Below are 24,967 nucleotides of genomic sequence, written 5' to 3' on the forward strand. Positions count from 1 at the left end.
GGGTGATGTGATCTCTTTTCCGAGTATTTGTCAGAATTCTGGTTGCCGTATTTTGAACCATTTGAAGAGGTTTAGTATGTGATGATGGGATACCTAATAATAAGGAGTTGCAATAGTCTAACTTGGAGAAGATTATTGCTTGTACGATGGTCCTGTAGTCCTGGTTGTGGAACAGTGGTTTTATTCTTTTTAGGACATGCAGTTTATGAAAGCAGTCCTTGGTGGTTTGGTTTATAAAAGCTTTTAGGTTTAGCCGATTGTCAATGATCACTCCCAGATCTCTCACTTGGGCTGTTTGTAAATTTACTGAAGGATTTGTTGGGGTGAGGCTGTTCTCAGTGGATAAGAGAAGGAGTTCAGTTTTTGCTGAGTTTAGGATTCAATTCAGACTGGAGAGGAGGGAGTTGATTTCTTGGAGGCATGATTCCCATAGATCTAGGGTTTTTTTGATGGATTCTTTGATGGGTATCACAATCTGGACATCATCGGCGTATAGGTAGTATTTTAGGTTCAAGTTGGTTAAGAGCTGGCAGAGAGGGAGGAGGTAGATGTTAAAGAGAGTGGGTGAGAGGGATGAAGGGTAGCGTTTGGATTCTTTATTGTGTATTTTGACCTTGAAGCCTCTGTTTTTCAAGAATGTGCTGAACCATGCCAGTGCGGTGCCTGTTATACCGATGTTTAGTAGTTGGTTCAGGAGCATTGTATGGTTAACAGTATCAAAGGCGGCTGAGAGGTCCAAGAGGACCAATAGATAGGCCTGGCCTTTGTCAAGGCCCAGAATGAGATAATCTGTTAAGGATATAAGAAGGGATTCTGTGCTTAAAGATTTCCTGAAGCCATATTGTGAGGGGAAGAGAATTTTATGATCCTCAAGGTAATCAGATAGTTGAGTGTTAACCAGTTTTTCCATGACCTTGGCAATGAAGGGGAGGTTGGAGATTGGGCGAAAGTTGGAGGGGTCCTCTGGATCTAAATTTGGTTTTTTCAGGAGTGGTTTGATGGAAGCCATTTTGAGGTCATCTGGGTAGATTCCTTGTGATAAGGAGCAGTTGATGATGTCTGCCAAGGCTTTGGCGATGGTGTCTGGAATAAGAAGGAGTAGTTTGGAGGGGATATGGTCTGAAGGATGAGATGAGGGTTTCATTTTTTTCAGTACTCTTAAGATCTCTGAGGTTGAGATAGGTTCGAATGAGTTGAGCAAGATGTTTTTGTTAGGGTGTAGATAGGTACTGTATGGGGAAGAGGTATTGGGCGTCATCTTTGTTAGAAGGTTGGTGATTTTGTTGTTGAAGAAGATGGCAAGCTCCTCTGCTTTTTTTTGGGCTTTGTTAAACGGTATGTCCAGTACTTGGATTTGAGTTAAGTTGGAGACGTAGGCGAAAAGGGCTTTAGCGTCAAAAATCATGTGATGGATCTTATGAGCATAAAAGTCTCTTTTGGTTTTTAACAAGGAGCTTTTGTAGTGGTGGAGGGCAAGTTTGTAGGCAGATAGTGTGGACGCTGATGGAGTTTTGCGCCATTTGCTTTCCTTCCGTCTGAGGGAGAGTTTTAGATTTTGAAGTTCTTCATTAAACCAAGGTTGTCTTTTAGGATGGTTGAGTTTGGGTTTTTTAGTTATCAAAGGACAGAGTTTATTGGCTGCTGTTTCTGTTATATTATACCATGAATGAAGGGCTGAATTTGGGGTGGATATGTCTATGAGGGGGAGTTCTGAGACTAGGTGATTGTGGAGGTCATCGGAGGCGCAAGTTTTCCTGTAGGAGAATTGTTGTTGTGGGGCGAGAGTGCTGTTTCTTTGTACCAGTGTGATGGTAGTCGAGATTAGGTCTCTTTCTTGGGTTCTAGATCTCTTTCTTGGGTTCTAGATCTCTTTCTTGGGTTCTAGATCTTGGGTTGGGTTCTAGATCTAGATCTTGGGTTCTTTCTTGGTTGTAGATCTCTTTCTTGGGTTCTAGATCTTTCTTGGGTTGTAGCACCTAATATGGAACCCAACATTGTGTAATTATAGCATGGGTTATTTTTCCCTATATGCATCACCTTGCACTTATCCACATTAAATTTCATCTGCCATTTGGATGCCCAATTTTCCAGTCTCACAAGGTCTTCCTGCAATTTATCACAATCTGCTTGTGATTTAACTACTCTGAACAATTTTGTGTCATCTGCAAATTTGATTATCTCACTCGTAGTATTTCTTTTCAGATCATTTATAAATATATTGAAAAGTAAGGGTCCCAATACAGATCCCTGAGGCACTCCACTGCCCACTCCCTTCCACTGAGAAAATTGTCCATTTAATCCTACTCTCTGTTTCCTGTCTTTTAGCCAGTTTGCAAGCCACGAAAGGACATCGCCACCTATCCCATGACTTTTTACTTTTCCTAGAAGCCTTTCATGAGGAACTTTGTCAAACGCCTTCTGAAAATCCAAGTATACTACATTTACCGGTTCACCTTTATCCACATGTGAAGCAGATTTGTGAGGCAAGACTTGCCCTGGGTAAAGCCATGCTGACTTTGTTCCATTAAACCATGTCTTTATATATGTTCTATGATTTTGATGTTTAGAACACTTTCCACTATTTTTCTTGGCACTGAAGTCAGGCGAACCGGTCTGTAGTTTCCCGGATCGCCCCTGGAGCCCTTTTTAAGTATTGGGGTTACATTTGCTATCCTCCAGTCTTCAGGTACAATGCATGATTTTAATGATAGGTTACAAATTTTTACTAATAGGTCTGAAATTTCATTTTTTAGTTCCTTCAGAACTCTGGGGTGTATACCATCCGGTCCAGGTGATTTACTACTCTTCAGTTTGTCAATCAGGCCTACCACATCTTCTAGGTTCACCGTGATTTGATTCAGTCCATCTGAATCATTACCCATGAAAACCTTACGGGTACCTCCCCAACATCCTCTTCTGTAAACACCAAAGCAAAGAAATCCATTTTATCTTTCTGCGATGGCCTTATCTTCTCTAAGTGCCCCTTTAACCCCTCGATCATCTAATGGTCCAATTGACTCCCTCACAGGCTTTCTGCTTCGGATATATTTAAAAATGTTTTTACTGTGAGTTTTTGCCTCTACAGCCAACTTCTTTTCAAATTCTCTCTTGGCCTGTCTTATCAATGTCTTACATTTAACTTGCCAACGTTTATGCTTTATCCTATTTTCTTCTGTTGGATCCTTCTTCCAATTTTTGAATGAAGATCTTTTGGCTAAAATAGCTTCTTTCACCTCCCCTTTTAACCATACTGGTAATCGTTTTGCCTTCTTTCCACCTTTCTTAATTTGTGGAATACATCTGGACTGTGCTTCTAGAATGGTATTTTTTAACAATGACCAATCCTCTTGGACATTTTTTACTTTTGTAGCTGCTCCTTTCAGTTTTTTTCTAACAATTTTTCTCATGTTATCAAAGTTTCCCTTTTGAAAGTTTAGCATGAGAGCCTTGGATTTGCACACTGTTCCTCTTTCAGTCATTAAATCAAATTTGATCATATTATGATCACTATTGGCAAGCAGCCCCACCACCGTTACTTCTCTCACCAAGTCTTGTGCTCCACTGAGAATTAGATCTAAAATTGCTCCCTCTCTCGTTGGTTCCTGAACCAATTGCTCCATAAAGCTATCATTTATTCCATCCAGGAACGTTATCTCTCTAGCGTGTCCCGATGAATCATTTACCCAGTCAATATTGGGGTAATTGAAGTCTCCCATTATTACTGCACTACCAATTTGGTTAGCTTCCCTAATTTCTCTTAGCATTTCACTGTCAGACCATCTTGACCAGGTGGACAGTAGTATACCCCTATCACTATAGTCTTCCCCGACACACAAGGGATTTCTACCCATAAAGATTCAATTTTGTATTTAGTCTCATGCAGGATGTTTATCCTGTTGGACTCTATGCCATCCCGGACATAAAGCGCCACATCTCCTCCCGGGTGCTCCTCTCTGTCATTGCGATATAATTTGTACAATTCTGGTTGCCGCATCTCAAAAAAGATATAGTTGCAATGGAGAAGGTACAGAGAAGGGGAACCAAAATGATAAAAGGGATGAAACAGCTCCCCTATGAGGAAAGGCTGAAGAGGTTAGGGCTGTTCAGCTTGGAGAAGAGACGGCTGAAGGGGGATATGATAGAGGTCTTTAAGATCATGAGAGGTCGTGAACGAGTAGATGTGACTTGGTTATTTACACTTTCGAATAATAGAAGGACTAAGGGGCATTCCATGAAGTTAGCAAGTAGCACATTTAAGACTAATCGGAGAAAATTCTTTTTCACTCAGCGCACAATACAGCTCTGGAATTTGTTGCCAGAGGATGTTTTTAGGGCAGTTAGTATAGCTGCGTTCAAAAAAGGTTTGGATAAGTTCTTGGAGGAGAAGTCCATTAACAGCTATTAATCAAGTTTACTTAGGGAATAGCCACTGCTATTAATTGCAATAGTAGCATGAGATCTTCTTAGTGTTTGGGTAATTGCCAGGTTCTTGTGGCCTGGTTTGGCCTCTGTTCAAAACAGGATGCTGGGCTTGATGGACCCTTGGTCTGACCCAGCATGGCAATTTCTTATGTTCTTTTGTTTTGGCCCTGCCGTTCCAGTGGCCCCTTCAGGATCCTCTAGAGTTCAGCCGGTTGCCCATCCAACCGGTCCTGACCCTCCACCCCCGACGGACCCTGCAGTGGACCCTGATCTAGATGACCTGACGCCCTCGGCGCAAGTCGAAGGGGATGTTCCTCGGGTTCTAGGCCTTTTCCAGAGCGATGAGATGGTTCTGCTTATCTCACATGTCCTGGCCGGATTAGATATTGAGGCCCCCCAGGAGGTTCCTGCCACCAGCACTGCACTGAAGAGAGGGATCCCATCCTACCAGGGCTCAATCCACCTTCGAAGACTTTCCTTTTCATCCTATGCTCTTCCGATTACTGTCCAGGGGGGTGGGAGAATCCGGAGGCCTCTCTGCGGATTGGCAGAGTGATGGACAGACTGTATCCACTCCCCGAGGAGTCCCTGGAACTACTTAAGGTACCAAAGGTGGATGCATCGATATCTGCAGTCACGGCTAGGACACCTATTCCTGTGACTGGAGGAGCAGCTCTCAGGAATTTGCAGGACCGCAAACTTGAGGGGTATTTGAAGAGTGTGTTTGAGGCGTCCGCCTTGCTGTTTGTAGTTCTCTGATGCAGCGTGCATGACTCCAGTGGGTCCAACAACTACTTGGGACTCAGGACCTGCCTCCAGGTGAGGCACAACAGGCGGAAAGGCTAGAAGCCGACATAGTGTATGCCGCGGACGCGCTGTATGATCTTCTCCGGGTGCTGGCCAGATCTATGGTTTCCGTAGTCTTAGCTCGGCGCCTCCTCTGGCTCAGGACCTGGTCCGCGGATTCCTCCTCCTAGTCTCAACTCGGCTTCCTTCCCTTCAAGGGTAAGTTGTTGTTTGGAGAGGAGATGGAACAACTTATTAAGTCACTCGGGGAGCATAAGGTACTTAAGTTACCAGAAGATCATCCTCGGAGTTCCAGAACGTACAGCTCCGCGCGGAACCATTTCAGAGGACAACGGCGTTTCTGCCAGGTGCTGCCAGTATCCCATAGGCCTCCCTCGTCTAGATCGCAGTCCTGGTCTCATTCCTTTCAGGGATGAAGATCAGCCCGAGACACCCTCGCCCAAGGGACTGCCACTATATCTTCACAATGAAACATTGCCAGCCCACTCTTCGATTCCCTGGATAGGAGGATGCCTGTCACTCTTCTACGAAGAGTGGGTCACAATCACCTCAGACCAGGGCATCCTGGATATTCTACAGCATGGTTACGCTTTAGAATTTGCTCGACCTCTCAGAGACAGGTTTGTCTTTTCTCCATGCGGACTAAGGAAACAGGGCGCAGTACGTCAGATGCTAGACCACCTCCTGGATCTGGGAGCCATTCCTCCGGAGCCACTACTGGATGAAGGACTCGGCCATTATTCTGTCTACTTCGTAGCCCCCAAGCAAGAAGGCTCCTTCCGGCCGATCCTGGATCTCAAGATGGTCAACAGGACACTCAAGATACCACACTTCAGGATGGAAACTCAGTGCTCAGGGATTGCTGCGGTGCACCGGGGAGAGTTCCTGGCGTCCTTGGACTTGACGGAGGCTTATCTTCATATCCCCATCCTGAAGGAGCATCGCTTCAAGATTTTGGGGCAGCAATCCAGTTCCAGGCCCTGCCATTTGCTGAGGAAGGAACGGATCCTGGTCCCTCGACTTTATGGGAGCTCATTTCGATATCAAAGTAGGCACAGGCTCTCTTCGTCTGGAGTGGGCCCAGTCACCCCTTGCTCAGGTTCAGCGTTTCAGGACCTCTGACTTCCCACAGCCTGGGACTATCTCCAGTTGCTAGGTTCCATGGCCTCCACGACAGATGTTGTACTGTGCCTTGGGCATTACTCTCCCGTTGGAAGCCGGTATCTCAGGAATATCAGGCTCCTCTGCCGATACCGCCACTCGAAGCAAATGACAGCCTGACCTGGTGGCTCTATCATATCAAAGACCTCTGTCATATCCCCCCTCAGCCATCTCTTCTCCAAGCTGAACAGCATCATCCAATACAGTCTGACCTGGTGGCTCAACCTGTATCATTTGCTTCGAGGGGCGGTATCGGCAGAGGCAAATGACAGCCTGACCTGGTGGCTCAACCTGTATCATTTGCTTCGAGGAGTAGAGCTCGAGGTTCCACAATGGGTACTCATTACAACAGACGCCAGCCTTACCGGCTGGGGCCTGTGTGCGGTTGGCACTCGACACAGGGTCAGTGGACACCAGAACAGGCAACTTGGCCAATCCACCGTCTAGAGGCAAGAGCGGTCTGTCTTGCGCTGCAGCGTTTTCTGCCCCTAGCACAAGGCCGAGCAGTCCGGATCCTCTCTGACAATGCCATGACTGGCATACATCAATCGTCAGGGGGGAACAAGAAGTCTCCATGTGACTCGGGAGACAAACAAGCTGATGCCGTGGGCGGAACTCCACCTGTCTCATCTGGCGGCGTCCCACATTGCAGGGGTGGACAATGTTCAGGTGGCTTTTTTAAGTTGCCAGTGCTTAGATCCCAGAGAATGGGAACTGTCCCAGGAGGCAGTGGCACTACTCGTCACGCGATAGGGGACTCCCCATCTGGATCTGATGGCCTCGCAAAGGAATGCAAAGGCTCCATGCTTTTTCAGCCACAGAAGGGAGCACGGAGAAGAAGGCGTCGATGTCCTAGCCTTCCCGTGGCCGAGGAACATCTTACGTTCCGTGTTCCCGCCTTGGTCCCTGGTGGGAAGAGTGCTCCGAAGAATAGAGGGTCACCAGGGGCCCGTGATCCTCGTGGCTCCGGAGTGGCCTCATCGGCCATGGTTCGCAGACTTAGTCAACCTAGCGGTGGGCGGCCCGCTGCGCCTGGGGCATCTGTCGAATCTCCTGCGGCAGGGACCAGTATTTTTCGACCAGGTAGATCGCTTCTGTCTAGTGGCTTGGCTTTTGGAACGGCGCCGGCTGAGGAGACGAGGGTATCCAGCGGTGGTTATCTCCACTCTTCTCAAGGCTAGGAAGCCTTCCACCTCCAGGTCCTATGTCCGAGCTTGGAAATTGTTTGAGGCTTGCTGCCAGTCCTCACGTCTCTCTCCACGGCGTGCGACCATAGCCCAGATCTTGTCATTCTTACAGCGGGGGCTGGAGAGGGGATTAGCCTACAATTTTCTCCGAGTTCAGGTGGCAGACTTAGGTGCTCTAGTTCATCATCGGGATGGCCCTCCTCTTGCGACACACCCAGACATGGTCCGGTTCTTCAAGGGAGTAAAGCGTGTGAAACACCGATTCGCAATTTATGCCCCTCGGGGAGTTTTGAATTTGATCCTTCGTATTCTTGGCGGGCCGCCCTTTGAACCGCTGTAGAGCGCTACCCTCAAGTACTTGACTCAAGACAGTTTCCTTGGTTGCCATCTGTTCCGCTTGCAGAATCTCGGAGCTGCAGGCCTTGTCATGTAGAGAGCCTTATCTCCGTTCTACGGATCCCGGAGTATCTTCGGGTATCATACCATCTTTCCTTCCAAAGGTGGTCTCGTCTTTTCATCTGAATCAGTTGGTGCAACTTCCATCATTCCAGGATGAGGATTCCAAGGAGCTCAGGCGCCTAGATGCCAAGCGAGTTCTCCTTCGATTTCTGGAGGTTACTAACGACTTCCGCTTATCAGATCATCTTTTTGTCTTCTGGAGTGGTCCCAAGAAGAGGAACTAGGCTTCAAAGACCACCATTGCCCGATGGATGAAGGAAGCAATCCCTACCGCGTACATTGGCACGGGGCATTAGCCTCCAGATGGTATTAAAGCTCATTCTCTCCGAGCTCAAGCAGCTTCCTGGGCAGAAAGCCGAGCGGTCTCTCCGCAGGACTTTTGCCGAGCGGCCACTTGGAAGTCTTTGCACACTTTTGCGCATCACTATCGCTTGAATCTGCAATCAACGACCTCGGGTTCTTTTGGGGCTCAGGTCATTCGAGCTGGGATATCTGTGGCCCACCCTATTTAAGGGAAGTTTTGGTACATCCCATGATCTGGACTGATCCTGGTACGTACAGGGAAAAGAAAATGATTTCCTTACCTGCTAATTTTCGTTCCTGTAGTACCATGGATCAGTCCAGACGCCCACCCTAAGGATTTTGCGATTTTTTTCTTTGGGTTAATCCTTCAGCTCAACTGTGTAATCATTTCAGGACCTGTTTGGGACTGACTGAGAGTTCACATTGCAAGTTTGTCTATTCAGATTTACAGTTTGATGTTCAATTTAGTTGATATTCATTTTTGTATTGATCCAGCCAAGGGGTTTTTCTTTGTTGCTTGGATATTCTTAATACTGATGGTTTACAGAGGGCACACCAGTCATGAGGGACCGCCCTCTCAGTTTTTGCTCTAACTCCATCTGCTGGAAGGGGGACATTACCCATGGTCTGGACTGATCCATGGTACTACAGGAACGAAAATTAGCAGGTAAGGAAATAATTTTCTTTCCCCAGTCTCTAAAATAAAATCCAAATGTGTTAATTGAGTTTGGAAAAAGTACAAACACAAATTAGTATGATAACATGAAATAATGAATCATGACATTCAATACTGTATTGGATGATGCTTAGCGATACAAATTATAGGACTCTATCATAGAAAAAAGCCTCAGGCTTTAGTTTTTCAATATTTCATTACTAGTGTGCAGAAAGGGAAACATGAGGGAGGGAGAAAAAGTGAACAAGAAAGGAGAAGGAGAGACAAAGTTATGACTATGAAATTGATAGACAGGAGGAAGTCTAGAAAACATGAAGCCTGTGGGGGAGAGGAGAAAGAAGAGCAGCTTGTGAAAAGGGTGTGATAGAAACTGTGAGATTAAATTGTGAAAAAAGAGCAGGAAAGACTCCCATGTGTGGTTTATTTCCTTCTACAGTTGTTGGACCGTCCAGCAGAAGTAGCATGGCAACACCAGTGTCTACGCCAACCCCCGCACCTGCCAGCCAGCCAACAGCAATCACCCGTCTCCATATGCAACTGCACCTCCATGACCTACAGCAGAATGCCAGCGACCTTCGCAACCAGCTGCAGCAGCTGAAGAAACTGCAGGTATTGTGCAGTGTGACCCAGCAACATGAGGGCCACATAGCAACCAGGACAGCCTGGCAGTGCTGTACCAAGCGGCATCTGGGTTTGGGGATAGGCAACAGGAAAACACACAGTCCTGTTTCAAGTAAACTTGCCATTCTGGATGAAAGTGCTTTAGTTGTATTGAGTTGTGATACTAATAGGCCTAAACCTGTGACCTCAGTGAAATATGGCTGAGGGAACGGCTTATTACAAAGCACAGTCTCTCTTATACAAGCAATCTACTGTAATCTTCCAGATGTGCAGGAAAAGCTATGACACATTTGATCAGTGTACCAGTTTTACTTCCTTCCTTCATAGAAATCTCAGGGTATAGTATAGTAATTATCACTGTACATATAAAATTATCATGACACCTACAATAATTAAAAAAAAAAAAAAAAATATATATATATATATTCATTACATCAATATCAAATCACATTTGTAAATTTAAAAAATGTAGTAACATAAAACAGTTGTATCTCTTCATATACCCTTTAAGAAGATGGATATAGACAGTAATAGACAAAATAAAACTAGCCACCATTATGGTCAGAAATATCATCACCGAGTAGTGCAATACAGCAAAAATGATAAAACCTTACCAATTAGCTCAGAGTTAAACAAGATAGTAAATCCTATCAGAGTTCATCCTCTAAAACTTGTCTAAATAACCCTGTTTTAATAACTTCTTAAAAGTATGTCAAATCAAATGAAATGCAGAGATCCAGTGGCATTGTATTCCAGATAACACATAGTATTTCAATTAAAGCACAGAAGATTGCTAAATACATTAGAAAAGCTCTGCTGCAGTTGCCAATATTCAGCAATCATGTGTGGTTGAACTGCATTCCATGGGGCCAGGGCATTACAACAATAATTTAAAACTCCCACTCTATTCATGAAGAAATCGCAACAAATTGTCTGAAATATTCCCTGCTATCTTTATACTGTTCAACTAGTGTAAAATAATGTGTGGCTTTTATTGTGTGTTATATTGTAATCCACCCAGAACAGATATCTGAATTGTGGCAGAAGTATATAAATAAATAAATAAATAAAGGGTCATCCGTATGGAGAACTAGCAAGGCGGCCAGTGTAGGTTTTCTAACACCGAGGTTTTCTGATCTTGACACATCATATTATATATTAGCTCAAGCTCACAAATAATTCCTGAAAGACCCACAGTCTGGTCATGAAATTATTACTGCCTGGACAACAGTAGCAAAGTCACTAGGATTCAAAAAAGACTTAAGAACATAAGAAATTGCCATGCTCGGTCAGACCAAGGGTCCATCAAGCCCAGCATCCTGTTTCCAACAGAGGCCAAAACCAGGCCACAAGAACCTGGCAATTACCCAAACACTAAGAAGATCCCATGCTACTGATGCAATTAATAGCAGTGGCTATTCCCTAAGTAAACTTGATTAATAGCCGTTAATGGACTTCTCCTCCAAGAACTTATCCAAACCTTTTTTGAACCCAGCTACACTAACTGCACTAACCACATCCCCTGGCAACAAATTCCAGAGCTTTATTGTGCGTTGAGTGAAAAAGAATTTTCTCCGATTAGTCTTAAATGTGCTATTTGCTAACTTCATGGAATGCCCCCTAGTCCTTCTATTATTCAAAAGTGTAAATAACCGAGTCACATCTACAACTGATTTTGTCGAATGGATCTAAACATAAAAAAACATTTTTTGGAACATGATCTTTTACCGGAAGAACTGTTATCCAGCTTGATTGCATTTTAAAGTTTAATGTCAGATGACCTACCCATGCATAAGACTTCAGTTTTATTAGGGTTCGGGCTGAAAGTTAACAAATTCCATGCTCTTGTTGATCCATGGAGTGTCCCTGAGTGTCCATGGAGTGTCCCTGAAATGCCTCTAACCTAGCCACATAAATAAAATGTGGAGTCATCGCTATCTGCTTCACGGGCTTTCCAGGGCGGAGTTCAGCTAACTAAATAATTGTGGGGGAGTGGCCTAGTGGTTAGAACAGCAGCTACAAACCAGGGAAACCAGGATTCAAATCCCACTGCTAGCTACTCCTTGTGACCTTGGGCAAATCACTTTATCCTCCATTGCCTCAGGTACAAACTTAGGGGGTTATTTTCCAAGCTGCATTATGGGCTTTTCGCGTGTGTTACGGCGTTTTTTGCATGCGATACTAATTTAGAAAAGGGATGGAGTTTGGGGCGGGATTTCTGGCCAAGTGGGCTGACTTCACAAGTTGCAAAGCCATATCGCACAGTTTTAACGCAGCAAACAACTACAACTTTTTCATTTGTGTTAAGCTGTGCGATATGGCTTTATCACACTTTGCGATGTTTTCACACATAACATTTCTAGTCTTTTAAGCTACCTGCCACAGAGAGAGAGAGAGAGAAAACATTGTACAATGTTCTCTCAACCTAGCTTGATGTATTGCCTAGGTCCGAATGCAGGTCCGAATGCGGATCGCCAATGAATTACTTGACTGAAAATTACTTGACTGAATTACTTAATTACTACTACTGAATTACTTGAATTACTTGACTGAAAACGCCGTTTTACTTGCCGCGTGGGATTAATATTGCACATCTACTTTGGAGGATTTATATACCGACCCCTGAAGCAGGACCCATTGGGTCCGAAACGTGATCACGTCGGGACTATATTTCTGCCGCTAAAGCTAAGTACAGCCATTATTTTTGGGACTATATTTTTACCGCTTAAGCTAAGTGATTAAAGCCCGGTGTGGCTTCTTCATTCCCCTAGGCAATACTTTTCGTAAAATGATAAAAAGACTATAAAATAGATATTAAATAAATTAATGTGACTTCGCCGAATTTGGGTCTGACTGATTAGCAGATCCAGACGGCAGCAGTCCAACATATAAAAATTTCTTAATATATTCATTATAGATGTGGCGTATATGAATTACATGATTGTTCTGGACACCTTGTTTTTTGTTTGTATTACTACTTCTGGTTTCCAGCTTATTGGGCTGTTTGTGTTGTGATTGAAACGTGTTCATGTCCCACATAGAAACCTGAAATCTGCCAACAAAGCACTCCTAACCATTCCGTTAAAACAGCTAGACTGACCCAAGTTAGAGATAGGGCTTTATCATTAGCTGGACCAATACTATGGAACACCATGCCCTTAGAAACTAGATTTCAGAGAGATTTCAAACTTTTCAAAAAGAGTTTAAAAACCTGGCTTTTCGAACAAGCCTTCTACAAGAGAACGGAGAATAGTGGAGTATGAAATCTAGCAGCAGACCATCAGCACGCAGCACTTTATTTTGTGCATTATGTGTGTCTTTCAAAACAAAATATACATTACGGTAGAGTTATACATGTAACTAAGACTGATAAATGTAGAAAAAGGACAAGATTTACAATGCTTTGCAAATAGTATTTATTATGAAATTTAATGGCACTCCCTAGTGATAGTACTAATCTATACAATCAACCAAAGATGTATATATGTGCCTCACTGTAAACCATTGTGATGGAATACAACTGAACGACGGTATAGAAACATTTTTAAATAAATATTTGCTAATTTCCAATAGCAGGTCTGCAATTTCATTTCTCCATTCTTTCAGTACTCTGGTCCAGGTGATTTGCTACTCTTTAGTTTGTCAATTTGCCCTAGTTCATCTTCCAGGTTCACTGGGAATTGTTTCATTTCTTCTGAATCATCACCTTTGAATATCATTTTTGGCATGGGTATATCTCTAACAACCACACGGGAAAATAGAATAATGAATACCAAGCTCTGGTGTTCAGTACTCTATTATGGATGATAACCATTTTCTAGGTTAGAGCTCAAATTGTGCACCAGTACCATTTTTACTTTGTGTGGTGTTAAATCATGTTTATTTTTCTATATTTTATTTTATGCAATAAAAGTCTTTAATGTCTCAAAATTAGTTATTTTTCAAAATCCCATAGCTCCCTACACAAGAACTTTTTTGGTTTCCAAGGTCATTATTATCAACAGATCAAAGATACAGCAATGGCCCCCTATTTGGCAAATCTGTATGTGGGAGAATTTGAAAAGAAGTGGCTATCTGAGAGTTCATTTAAAAGTAACATTAACCTCTGGAAACGCTTCATAGATGATATCTTTTTGATTTAGCATGGGAAGGAAGATGAACTCCAATGCTTCAAGAGATGGTTGAACACGTGCAGTGAACATTTACAATTTTCTTTCAACTATAGTCAAGAATACGTATCTTTTTTGGACATCAAGATTTTACTAGTTGAAAGCGGCTGCAAATTCACAATTTATTGTAAGGCAACAGATTGGAACACATTATTACACTATGAGAGTTTCCATCCAGCACATCTCAGAGACAATCTTCCAGTGGGTTAATTCCTCCGGTTACGAAGGTTATGCTCTACAACACAGGAGTTCCAGGAGAAATCAGAAGATATGAAGCAGCGGTTTGTCCAGAGGGGATATCCGAGAAGGTTTATCAGTCAAGTCTATAAAAGAGCGAGATGGGCAAACAGGGACCTCGTCTTATTAAAGGGCACCATGAACAAAGGGGTTAGGGTGTGTGCTTCCTTTCACCCCACACACACAGGGGCAAATTTTCAAAGGAGTATGTGCGTAAGATACGCGCGTATCCCCCGAAAACCTGCCCCAAGTTCCCCCTGCGCGTGCCGAGCCTATGTTGAATAGGCTCGGCGGTGTGTGCAAGCCCCGGGACGCGTGTTGGGGGCGTGTCGCAGCGGCGCATCACCTGGGGCGGGGCCGCGGGTGTGGTTCCGACCCGGGGGCGTTTCGGGGGTGTGGCCGAGGCCTCCGAAACTGCTCCCGGGCCGGGAAATTGCGTGGCCGGCGCGCACAAGTTACGCCTGCCTCGGGCAGGCGTAACTTTTCAAACAAAAGTAGGAGGGGTTTAGATAGGGCTGGGGGAGTGGGTTAGGTAGGGGAATTCGATTTCGAAGCGGCCTCGGAGGGAACTGAGGCAGGCTGCGCAGCTCGGCGCACACAGGCTGCCGATTTTGCACAGCCTTGCGCACGCCAACCCCGAATTTTAATAGATAAGTGCGTAGCCGCGCGTATCCTATCTATTAAAATCCAGCGTACTCTTGTTTGCACCGGTCGCGCGAACAAAAGTACACGCAGGCGTAGTTTTTTAAAATCTGCCCCACAGTGTCTTAAAAAAAGTATAAGAAAATATTGGCCAATACTACAGTTACACTCAGTGTTTCAAGAAACACTATTTTTACACTAAAAAGGACTAAAAATCTTAGAGATTTGATAGTTCACTCCAATCTCACCCTATATACAACAACAGAAGAATTTCTAGTAGGCATTACATATGCAGTCAATGTAATATATGTACAGTCATGTATCAAGGCCAGAGTTTACAACTACCAGATAGACAACCATTCTTTTTTCGACAGCATCTTTCCTGCGCATCAGAGGGGGTGATTTATGCAGTATGGTACCCATGCAATCTCATATACATTGGCAAAACCACATAGAAATTAAAAATCCATATACAAGAACATCTGAGTTATATCAGGAGACAGAAAATAACAGCACCTTTTTAGTAGATAATTGGCTACAAGCATGTCATCAGACTGATGATCTCAAAGCCGCATGTTTGGTTCAAATCCAGTGATTTGATTTTAAATTGCTTCAATTAGAACAAAAATGTATTTTTCACTGGGACAAGTCTATCCTAAAGGACGCAACAAGGAGATAGAGTGGTCAGTTTTCTACTAATACAAGGAAGATACTACGGTCTACGGTGTCCCTTGGCAACAAGAAAACATTCTATAATGTTAATTTCAAATAGGATGTTAGCACAGTATGAAACATAATTTGAGAGTTTTATAAGTTCAAGCTATTAGGAGTTGGAGGGGATTATATAAGATGAAATCATGGACAAATATAGTGCTCGTTTTGATAAGAGCAGCAGAAGAACTGAATAGTAAATAATAGCTTATACACCATTTAGGAAAGAACGAATTTGGTAGATTTCAAATACATCCAGATGAAAATTATACATAACATCTTTGAATGTGTGGACCGGTAAAGCCTCAGGAAAGTATGTGAGAGGGAACTATCTGTCACATATGTATGAACATGAAGTGGACCCGTCAGACAGTTTCTTTGAGCATTTAGTTTCTTTGTGCGGTTTTGAAAACTTCATCAAGAACATAAGAACATAAGAAAATGCCATACTGGGTCAGACCAAGGGTCCATCAAGCCCAGCATCCTGTTTCCAACAGTGGCCAATCCAGGCCATAAGAACCTGGCAAGTACCCAAAAACTAAGTCTATTCCATGTAACCATTGCTAATGGCAGTGGCTATTCTCTAAGGGGCAGATTTTAAAAAGTTGCGCAAGCGCGTACTTTTGTTCACGCAGCAGGCGCGAACAAAAGTACGCCTGATTTTATAAGATACGCGCATAGCCGCGCGTATCTTATAAAATCTGGGGTCGGCGCGCGCAAGGCTGCGCAAAATCGGCAGCCTGCGCGCGCCGAGCCACGTAGCCTGCCTCCGTTCCCTCCGAGGCTGCTCCGATTTCAGAGCGGCCTCGGAGGAAACTTTCCTTCGCCCTCCCCGCACCTTCCCCTCCCTTCCCCTACCTAACCCACCCCCCCGGCCCTATCTAAACCCCCCCTTACCTTTGTTGGCAAAGTTACGCCTGCTGAAAGCAGGCGTAACTTTGCGCGCGTCGGCCGGGTGCCCCGCTCCGTGGTCTGGTCCCGGGGGCTGTTCCGGAGGCCGCGGCCACGCCCCCAGGCCGAAACCACGCCCATGCCGCCGCCCCCAAAACGCCGTGTCCCGCCCCCTAAACGCCGCGTCATCTCGACCCGCCCCCCTGACACGCCCCCGACACCCCCCCGACATGAAGTCCCGGGTGTGTCGGGGGCGTGTGTCGCGCGCCGGCGGCCTATGCAAAATAGGTGCGCCGGCGCGCACGGGCCTTTGAAAATCCGCCCCAAAGTGAACTTAATAGCAGGTAATGGACTTCTCCTCCAAGAACTTATCCAATCCTTTTTTAAACACAGCTATACTAACTGCACTAACCACATTCTCTGGTAACAAATTCCAGAGTTCAATTGGGTGCTTTTTGAGTAAAGTTTATAAATTGAAATAAGCTTCAATAATTTAGCGAGTCTGCATTATTAGGAACAAAAGCAGTTCAAAGTAAAACATCAGAACTCACATTAGAACAGCAAATATAGCATTTGTTCGGGTAACAGCATGAGAGGACTTGAAAGAGAACAGCACTCAATACATTGCATGAAAATGGACGGTCCTGGAAGATATTGGGAACATTCTCATCGACATGAAAAAGGACTGTATACAATATCTCTGAGTAAACGGGCCTGTTAAACTTTAAGCATTGTGAAAGGGAACCATCAGTTGTGAATCTACAGCGGACTTTTGAGGAAACTTATCTAAGAATTGGGGTATTTAACATAGTATGGAGACTATACCGATCGGGTGTTTTTTTAATGAGTAATAATAGAATAAACAAATAGAAAATAAGGCAATACATTTGACCATGAGTCTAAAGGGGTGTATCTCTTTTAGGGTAATACTGTAGTAAAATGGATTTTGATTGTAATGCAAAAGTGGTCATCTAAGAAGAGAATGACATAAGTTGATGTCATTTGACACAGTGGGCGTCTTCCAGTAAAGAAAGTGATTGGTCAGAAATTTAAATATTGACGTGATTTGGACAGACGCCGTCTGACAGAAAGGCGGTGGTTAAAAGAGGAAGAAGAAGCGGCATTAAAGTAAGTTATACAAAATCATTACTTTGCATCTGGTGTTTGGCAGTAAACATTGATTGTGTTCATTTTGTTTGTACCCAGCTCTCCAGCCCCTGAAGCAGACGCCAAGTGTCGAAACACTGTCGGTGTCGGGTGGGCATGAGCTATTATTTGGAGTGTTTATTTGAACCAAGAAGCTGCTGTCGAGAATGACCACTGCCAATGGCAGTTTATGAGACAAGTTCAACACTTTCAGATGAGTTGAACTTTTGAGTAAAGCTCACATTGGGGGAGCTATGGGATTTTGAAAAATAACTAATTTAGAGACATTAAAGACTTTTATTGCATAAAATAAAAAATAGAAAAATAAGTAAACATGATTTAACACCACACAAAGTAAAAATGGTACTGGTGCACAGTTTGAGTTATAACATAGAAAATGGTTATCATCCATAATACAGTACCGAACACCAGAGCTTGGTATTCATTGTTCTAGTTTGCCGTTTGGTTGTTAGTGGTTAATTACAGGGGGATTTATAATTGAGGCATGTTTTTTATGGGTATATCTCTTACATCTTCCTCAGGGAATATACTAAAACAAAGAATTAATTTAGTCTCTGTGCTATGGCTTTGTCATCTCTAAGTGCCTCTTTTACTCCTTGATTCTCTAATGGTCCAGTTGACTCCCTCATAGGTTTTATACCTTGAGTATACCTGAAAAAGTTTTTATTATGAGTTTTTGCTTCCTTGGCAGGCTTCTTATCAAATTCTCTCTTTGCCTTCTTTATCAATGCTTTGCGTCTAACTTGCCAGTGCATAAGCTGTTTCCTGTTTTCTTCATTCGGATCCCTTTTTCATTTCTTGAAAGATGTCCTTTAAATATTATAGCCTCTCTTACCTTACCTTTTAACCATGCTAGTAGTCATTTAGCCTTCCTTCTACATTTTCTAATGCGTGGAATACATCTGGTCTGGGCTTTCAAAATGGTATTTTTAAACATCCATGCCTGAGCTAAACTCTTAACCTTCGCAGTTGCTTCTTTCAGTTTTTTCCTAACCATTTTCCTCATTTTATCATAGTCACCTTTTTGAAAGTTAAATGTTGTCACAGTAGATTTCTTTTTTGTGCTCCCTCCAGTTATTAAGTCAAATTTGATGATAATGTGATCACTATTGCCAAGTGGCTCCAACACTGTTACCTCTTGCATAAAATCCTGTGTTCCACTAAGTCTAAAATAGTTTCCCACTCTTGTTGTTTCTTGTACCAGCTGCTCCATGAAGCAGTCGTTTATTTCATCCGGGAACTTTACCTTTCTAGAATGTCCTGATGTAACATTCACCCAGTCAATATTGGGGTAATTGAAATCATCAGTTACTAATGTGCTGCTGCTTTTGTTAGCTTCCTTTTTCTTTTAGCATTTCATTGTCTATTAGTTCATTCTGGCCAAGTGGACGTAATACACCCCACTACTATTTTATTCCCTTTTTCACCTGGAATTCCTGTCCATAAAGATTCAACATTGTTTCCTGCAGAACTTTGACTCCATGCTCTCTTTAACATATAATGCCACCCCTCCACCAATTTGATCCATCCTATCATTTCAATATAATTTATAACCTGGTATTACAGTGTCCCATTGGTTATCCTCCTTCCACCAGCTCTCTGAGATGCCAGTTACATCTACCTCTTCATCCAGTGCTATACACTCTAACTCTCCCATCTTATTTTTTAGACTAGCATTTGTATACAGATGTTTCAAAGTATGTTTTTTGTTTGTATTAAGAACCTGCTCATTAGTTGACAGAGGTAATTTGGAATCTTTCTGCACTTTCCTTAAAGACACCTGGTCCACTTTGGCATTTATTGCAACCTCTCTACTGGGATGCCCTATTTTCCCTGTTCTCTTAGTATCCTTCAAAGATACATCATTCTGAACCATGCGCTTCTGAGTAACTATCAGCTTATCTCATCATCTAGTTTAAAAACTGCGCTATCTCCTTTTAAAGGTTAGTGCCAGCAGCCTGGTTCCACTCTGGTTAAGGTGGAGCCCATCCCTTCTGAAGAGACTCCCCCCCCCCCCTTCCCCAAATAAAACCCAGTTCCTAACAAACCTAAAACTTCTTCCCTGCACCATCATCTCATTCATGTATTGGAGCTCTGCCTGCCTCTGGGGACCTGCACGTAGAACCGGGAGCATTTCTGAGAATGCTACCCTGGAGGTTCTGGATTTCACCTAAAACCCTAAATTTGGCTTCCAGAACCTCCCTCCTGCACTTTCCTATGTCATTGGTACCCACATGTACCAAGACAATCGGCTCCTTCCCAGCACTATCTAAAATCCTATCTATGTGATGCATGAGCTCTGTCACCTTTGCAAGTTACCAAGCAATCCTCATGTCCACCAACCACCCAGCCTTCAGCCTTCCTAATAACTTAATCATCATCTATAACGGCCGTCCTAACCCTTCCCTCCTGGGCGCAGGTCCCTGGAGACCTATCCTCTGTGCAAGAGGACACAACATCACCTTGAGAGTAGGTCCTAGCTACAGGATTGCTACCTACTCATTAAGCTGATGCTCTTCTGCCAGGTGACCTTTCTCCTCCAAGTCCCTGAAGATCTCCTCTATATACCTCTCAGTCTTTCTTAGCTCCTCCAGGTCTGTCACTCGTCTCCAGAGATCCGACTCATTCTCTGAGGGCTTGGAGCTCTTTGCACTTAGTGCACACATACAACCTGGGAGATAATCATACATCTGGCATGCCTCCCTCTTGCTGCTGGACTACTTCCTGCATCATCATTTTATTGATTTGTTTTTGAGTTAAAATTTCTAAGGGAGCTGTGATGCAAAGCTAACCTAAAGTACATTTAGTCTATAGATTTATTTTATATTTGTCGGGCAATGACCTTTAAAACACTAAAAATTAATCTACCTATATCTTCCTGGTTACCCACTTTATTAACTCTTGTTTTGAATGAAATTCCTTCTGATATAATCTGTAGCAAATTACTCCTACCAACACAATTGCCAAATAAAATCAAAACAAATAAAACCAAATACAGATAAGGTCTAGAAAACAGATAAGGTATAGCAAAGTAAATGGATAGAGTATAGTAAGAAAACTGGAAGTTTGCGCTTCTGGTTTTTTTCTGCTGCAAGGGGTGTGGGTCCTCTAGACGCTGGGGCTGTATATAGAAACATAGAAATGACGGCAGAAGAAGACCGAATGGCCCATCCAGTCTGCCCAGCAAGCCTCACACATTTTTCTCTCATTCTTATCTGTTTCTCTTAGCTCCTTGTTCTATTCCCCTTCCACCCCCACCATTAATGTAGAGAGCAGTGATGGAGCTGCATCCAAGTGAAATATCTAGCTTGATTAGTTAGGGGTAGTAGGGGCAGTAACCGCCGCGATAAGCAAGCTACACCCATGCTTATTTGTTTTACCTAGACTATGTTGTACAGCCCTTGTTGGGTTTTTTTTCTTCTCCCCTGCCGTTGAAGCAGAGAGCCATGCTGGATATGCATTGAAAATGAAGTATCAGGCACATTTGGTTTGGGGTAGTAACCGCCGTAACAAGCCAGCTACTCCTCGCTTTGTGATTGCGAATCCTTTTTTTCTTCACCCCTGTCGTTGAAGCTATGCAGGATATGCGTGAAGCATCAGTTTTTTGTTTTTGTTTTGTTTTTTTTTTTTCCCCTGCCGTTGAAGCAGAGAGCTATGCTGGAAATGCGTGATGTATCAGTCTTTCTCCCATGCCGATGAAGCAGAGAACTATGCTGGATATGCATGGAAAGTGAAGTATCAGGCACATTTGGTTTGGGGTAGTAACCGCCGTAACAAGCCAGCTACTCCCCGCTTTTTGAGTGCGAACCCTTTTTCTTCTCCCTTGCCGTTGTAGCAGAGAGCTCTGCTGGATGTGTGAAGTATCAGTTATTCTTCTCCCCTGTCATTGAAGCAGAGAGCTATGCTGTATATGCATTGAAAGTGAAGTATCAGGCATATTTGGTTTGGGGTAGTATCCGCCGTAACAAGCCAGCTACTCCCCTCTTTGTGAGTGCAAATCCTTTTTTCCATTACCTCTTGCTGTTGAAGCTTTGAGCAATGTAGGAGTCACAGTAAGCATGTGTATGTTTATTTAATAAGGGTATTGTGTCAATAGCCATCATTCTGGCGAGTCACCCACTCTTCATTGGCGGCCTCTTGACTTTATGGATCCGCAGTGTTTATCCCACGCCCCTTTGAAGTCTTTCACAGTTCTGGTCTTCACCACTTCCTCCGGAAGGGCATTCCAGGCATCCACCACCCTCTCCGTGAAGAAATACTTCCTGACATTGGTTCTGAATCTTCCTCCCTGGAGCCTCAAATCGTGACCCCTGGTTCTGCTGATTATTTTCCTACGGAAGAGGTTTGTCGTTGTTTTTGGATCATTAAAACTTTTCAAGTATCTGAAAGTCTGTATCATATCACCTCTGCTCCTCCTTTCCTCCAGGTGTACATATTTAGATTCTTCAATCTCTCCTCGTACGTCATCCGATGAAGATCCTCCACCTTCCTGGTCGCCCTTCTCTGTACCGCTTCCATCTTGTCTTTGTCTTTTGTAGATACGGTCCTCCAGAACTGAACACAGTACTCCAGGTGAGGCCTCACCAAGGACCTGTACAAGGGAATAATCACTTCCCTTTTCTTACTCGATATTCCTCTCTCTATGCAGCCCAGCATTCTTCTGGCTTTTGCTATCGCCTTGTCGCATTGTTTCGCTGTCTTCACATCATTAGACACTATCACCCCAAGGTCCCTCTCCTGCTCCGTGCACATCAGCCTTTCCCCCCCCATCGAGTACAGTTCATTCGGATTTCCACTCCCCATATGCATGACTTTGCACTTCTTGGCATTGAATCTCAGCTGCCATATCTTCGACCACTCTTCCAGTTTCCTTAGATCCCGTCTCATTCTCTCCACTCCTTCCGGCGTGTCCACTCTGTTGCAGATCTTAGTGTCATCCGCAAAAAGACAACCTTACCTTCTATCCCGTCCGCAATGTCGCTCACAAAGATATTGAACAGGACCGGTCCCAACACCGATCCTTGCGGTACACCACTTAAAACCGCTCTCTCTTCAGAGAAGGCTCCATTTACCATCACACATTGTCTTCTGTCCGTCAACCAATTTGCAATCCAGGTCACCACCTCGGCACTCACTCCCAAGCTTCTCGTTTTATTCACCAGTCTCCTGTGCGGAACCGTATCAAAAGCTTTGCTGAAATCCAAGTAGATGACATCTAGTGCTCTTCCTTGATCCAATTCCTTGGTTACCCATTCAAAAAAGTCAATCAAATTTGTCTGACAGGATCTTCCCCTGGTGAATCCATGCTGCCTCTGGTCCATCAGTTCTCCAGACTGTAGATAGTTCACTATTATCTCTTTCAGCAGTGACTCCATTACTTTTCCCACCACCGAAGTGAGGCTAACCGGTCTGTAGTTGCCTGCCTCTTCCCTGTTCCCACTCTTGTGAAGCGGGACCACCACCGCTCTTCTCCAATCACTCGGCACCACTCCCGTTTCTAGGGATCTATTGAACAGGTCACACAGCGGACCCGCCAGAACATCTCTGAGCTCCCTCAATATCCTTGGATGAATCCCATCAGGCCCCATGGCTTTGTCCACTTTCAGGTTCTTTAGTTCTTCCCACACATTTTCTACTGTAAAAGGATTTTCATCTATTCCCCTTCCCTCCAGTTTCTTGTTGTTTAGAGATGGTCCTTCTCCAGGGTCTTCTTTAGTGAACACAGAGCTGAAGTATTCGTTTAATATTTCTGCCATTTCTTCGTCTCTCTCCACACATTGATCATTACCACCTTTCAATTTCACTATACCACTTTGGACCTTTCTCTTTTCGCTGATGTATCTGAAAAATGTTTTGTCACCATTTTTTATCTCCTTGGCAATCCTCTCTTCTGCTTGACTCTTTGCCAACTTGATTAATTTCTTTGTCTCCCTCAGTTGATACAAATATTCTTCTTTGTGCTCCTCCCTTTGGGATCCTTTATATTTCTTGAATGCTGTTCTTTTAGCTTTAATTTTGTCAGCCACCTCCTTTGAGAACCAGATAGGTTTCAGTTTTCTTTTGCTTTTCTTTACATTTCTAACATATAGAGCAGTTGCCTTGGTGATTGCTCCTTTTAGATTGGTCCACTGCTGATGCACATCTCTCTCGTTCTCCCATCCTTTAAGTTCTTCCTCCAGGTAGTTCCCCATTTCCTCAAAGTCTGTGTTTTTGAACTGTAAAACTCGGGTCTTTGTGGTTCTTTTCCCTATTCTTTTAGTGATATTAAACCATACCGTTTGATGATCACTGCTGCTGAGGTGGGCGCCCACCTGGACATCTGAGACATTATCTCCATTAGTGAGCACTAAGTCGAGTATAGCTCCTTCTCTCGTGGGTTCCAACACCATTTGTTTGAACAAAGATACTTGCATGGCATCCACTATCGCTCTACTATTTTTAGTTTCTGCAGATGGGATTTTCCAGTCTACATCTGGCATATTAAAGTCACCCACGATCACCACTTCTCCCTTCTTACCTATCTTATGGATGTCTTCAACCAGATCTCTGTCCAGCTCTTCCTTTTGGTTTGGAAGCCTGTAAACCACTCCAATATAAATGGACGCTCTGTCATCTTTTTTTAGGTCGACCCATAGAGCTTCTTCAATACCCCAACTTCCTTGTAGCTCAGTTGCTTGGATGTTGTTTCTGACATAAAGAGCCACACCCCTTTTCTATCCTCTCTGTCCTTCCTTAACAAGTTGTAGCCTGGTATTGTTGTATCCCATTCATGAGATTCTGTGAACCATGTTTCTGTGATAGCAACAATGTCCAATTCTGCGTCAGCCATTAGGGCCTGCAGATCTGGGATTTTATTTCCCAAACTATGAGCATTTGTGGTCATAGCCTTCCAGGTACTCTCTTTACGGTTATTGCATTTCCTGGACTCCTTGTGAGATATTTGTTGAGATTTGTTATTCACTTCACTATTTCTTTTTGCGGTAGTGCCACTGTTGACAGAGTTATCCATCTCAATTAGATTTTTCTTTTGCTTATGGATCTTGAAATACTGCATGCATTGTGTTTTCTCTCTCTTTTCTGGTAATACTGCAATGCTTTTCTCAAGAACTTCTTCAGTTTTTATTTTAGAGAAGGCTTGTTGTTCTTTTTGCATTTGGTACATTGTGTGTCTCCTCATCACAGGTCTAATTCTACCAGAGCCAACTGTATTCCTGGTTTTTAAAGAATTTCCTAATGACCTGTTTGAGTGGGGCGGTATATCTGTTGGCTGCTCTTCTGTCAAGTATAGTTTGAAGCCTGGATAGATCGCTGCGACCTCTGGAGTCCTCTCGCAGGGCTGCTGGGAATGGTATGCAAATGAGCCTTCTGCTCCTCTTCTGCTACAAGGGATATGGGGCCTCTGGAAGCTGGGGGCTGTATAGTTTGAAACCTGGTTCGCTTGCTATGACCTCTGGAGTTTTTCCCAGGGGCTGCTGGGAACAGTATTCAGATGAACTTTCCGGACCACATAAATG

General features: G+C 43.7%; 1 protein-coding gene across 2 annotated transcripts in view; it reads left to right on the top strand.

Moving 5' to 3' along the window:
* Positions 1-24,967, top strand: part of SRCIN1 (SRC kinase signaling inhibitor 1) — a 390,348-nt gene that overhangs the window by 285,785 nt on the left and 79,596 nt on the right. For both annotated transcript variants that reach the window (XM_029572790.1, XM_029572789.1), the window contains one exon: positions 9,452-9,624. In XM_029572790.1, the coding sequence (XP_029428650.1) occupies positions 9,452-9,624 (173 nt within the window). The remainder of the gene's footprint in view (positions 1-9,451; positions 9,625-24,967) is intronic.

The sequence above is a fragment of the Rhinatrema bivittatum genome, chromosome 12 (genome assembly GCF_901001135.1).
Source record: "Rhinatrema bivittatum chromosome 12, aRhiBiv1.1, whole genome shotgun sequence".
In the NCBI taxonomy this organism is placed as follows: Eukaryota; Metazoa; Chordata; class Amphibia; order Gymnophiona; family Rhinatrematidae; genus Rhinatrema; species Rhinatrema bivittatum.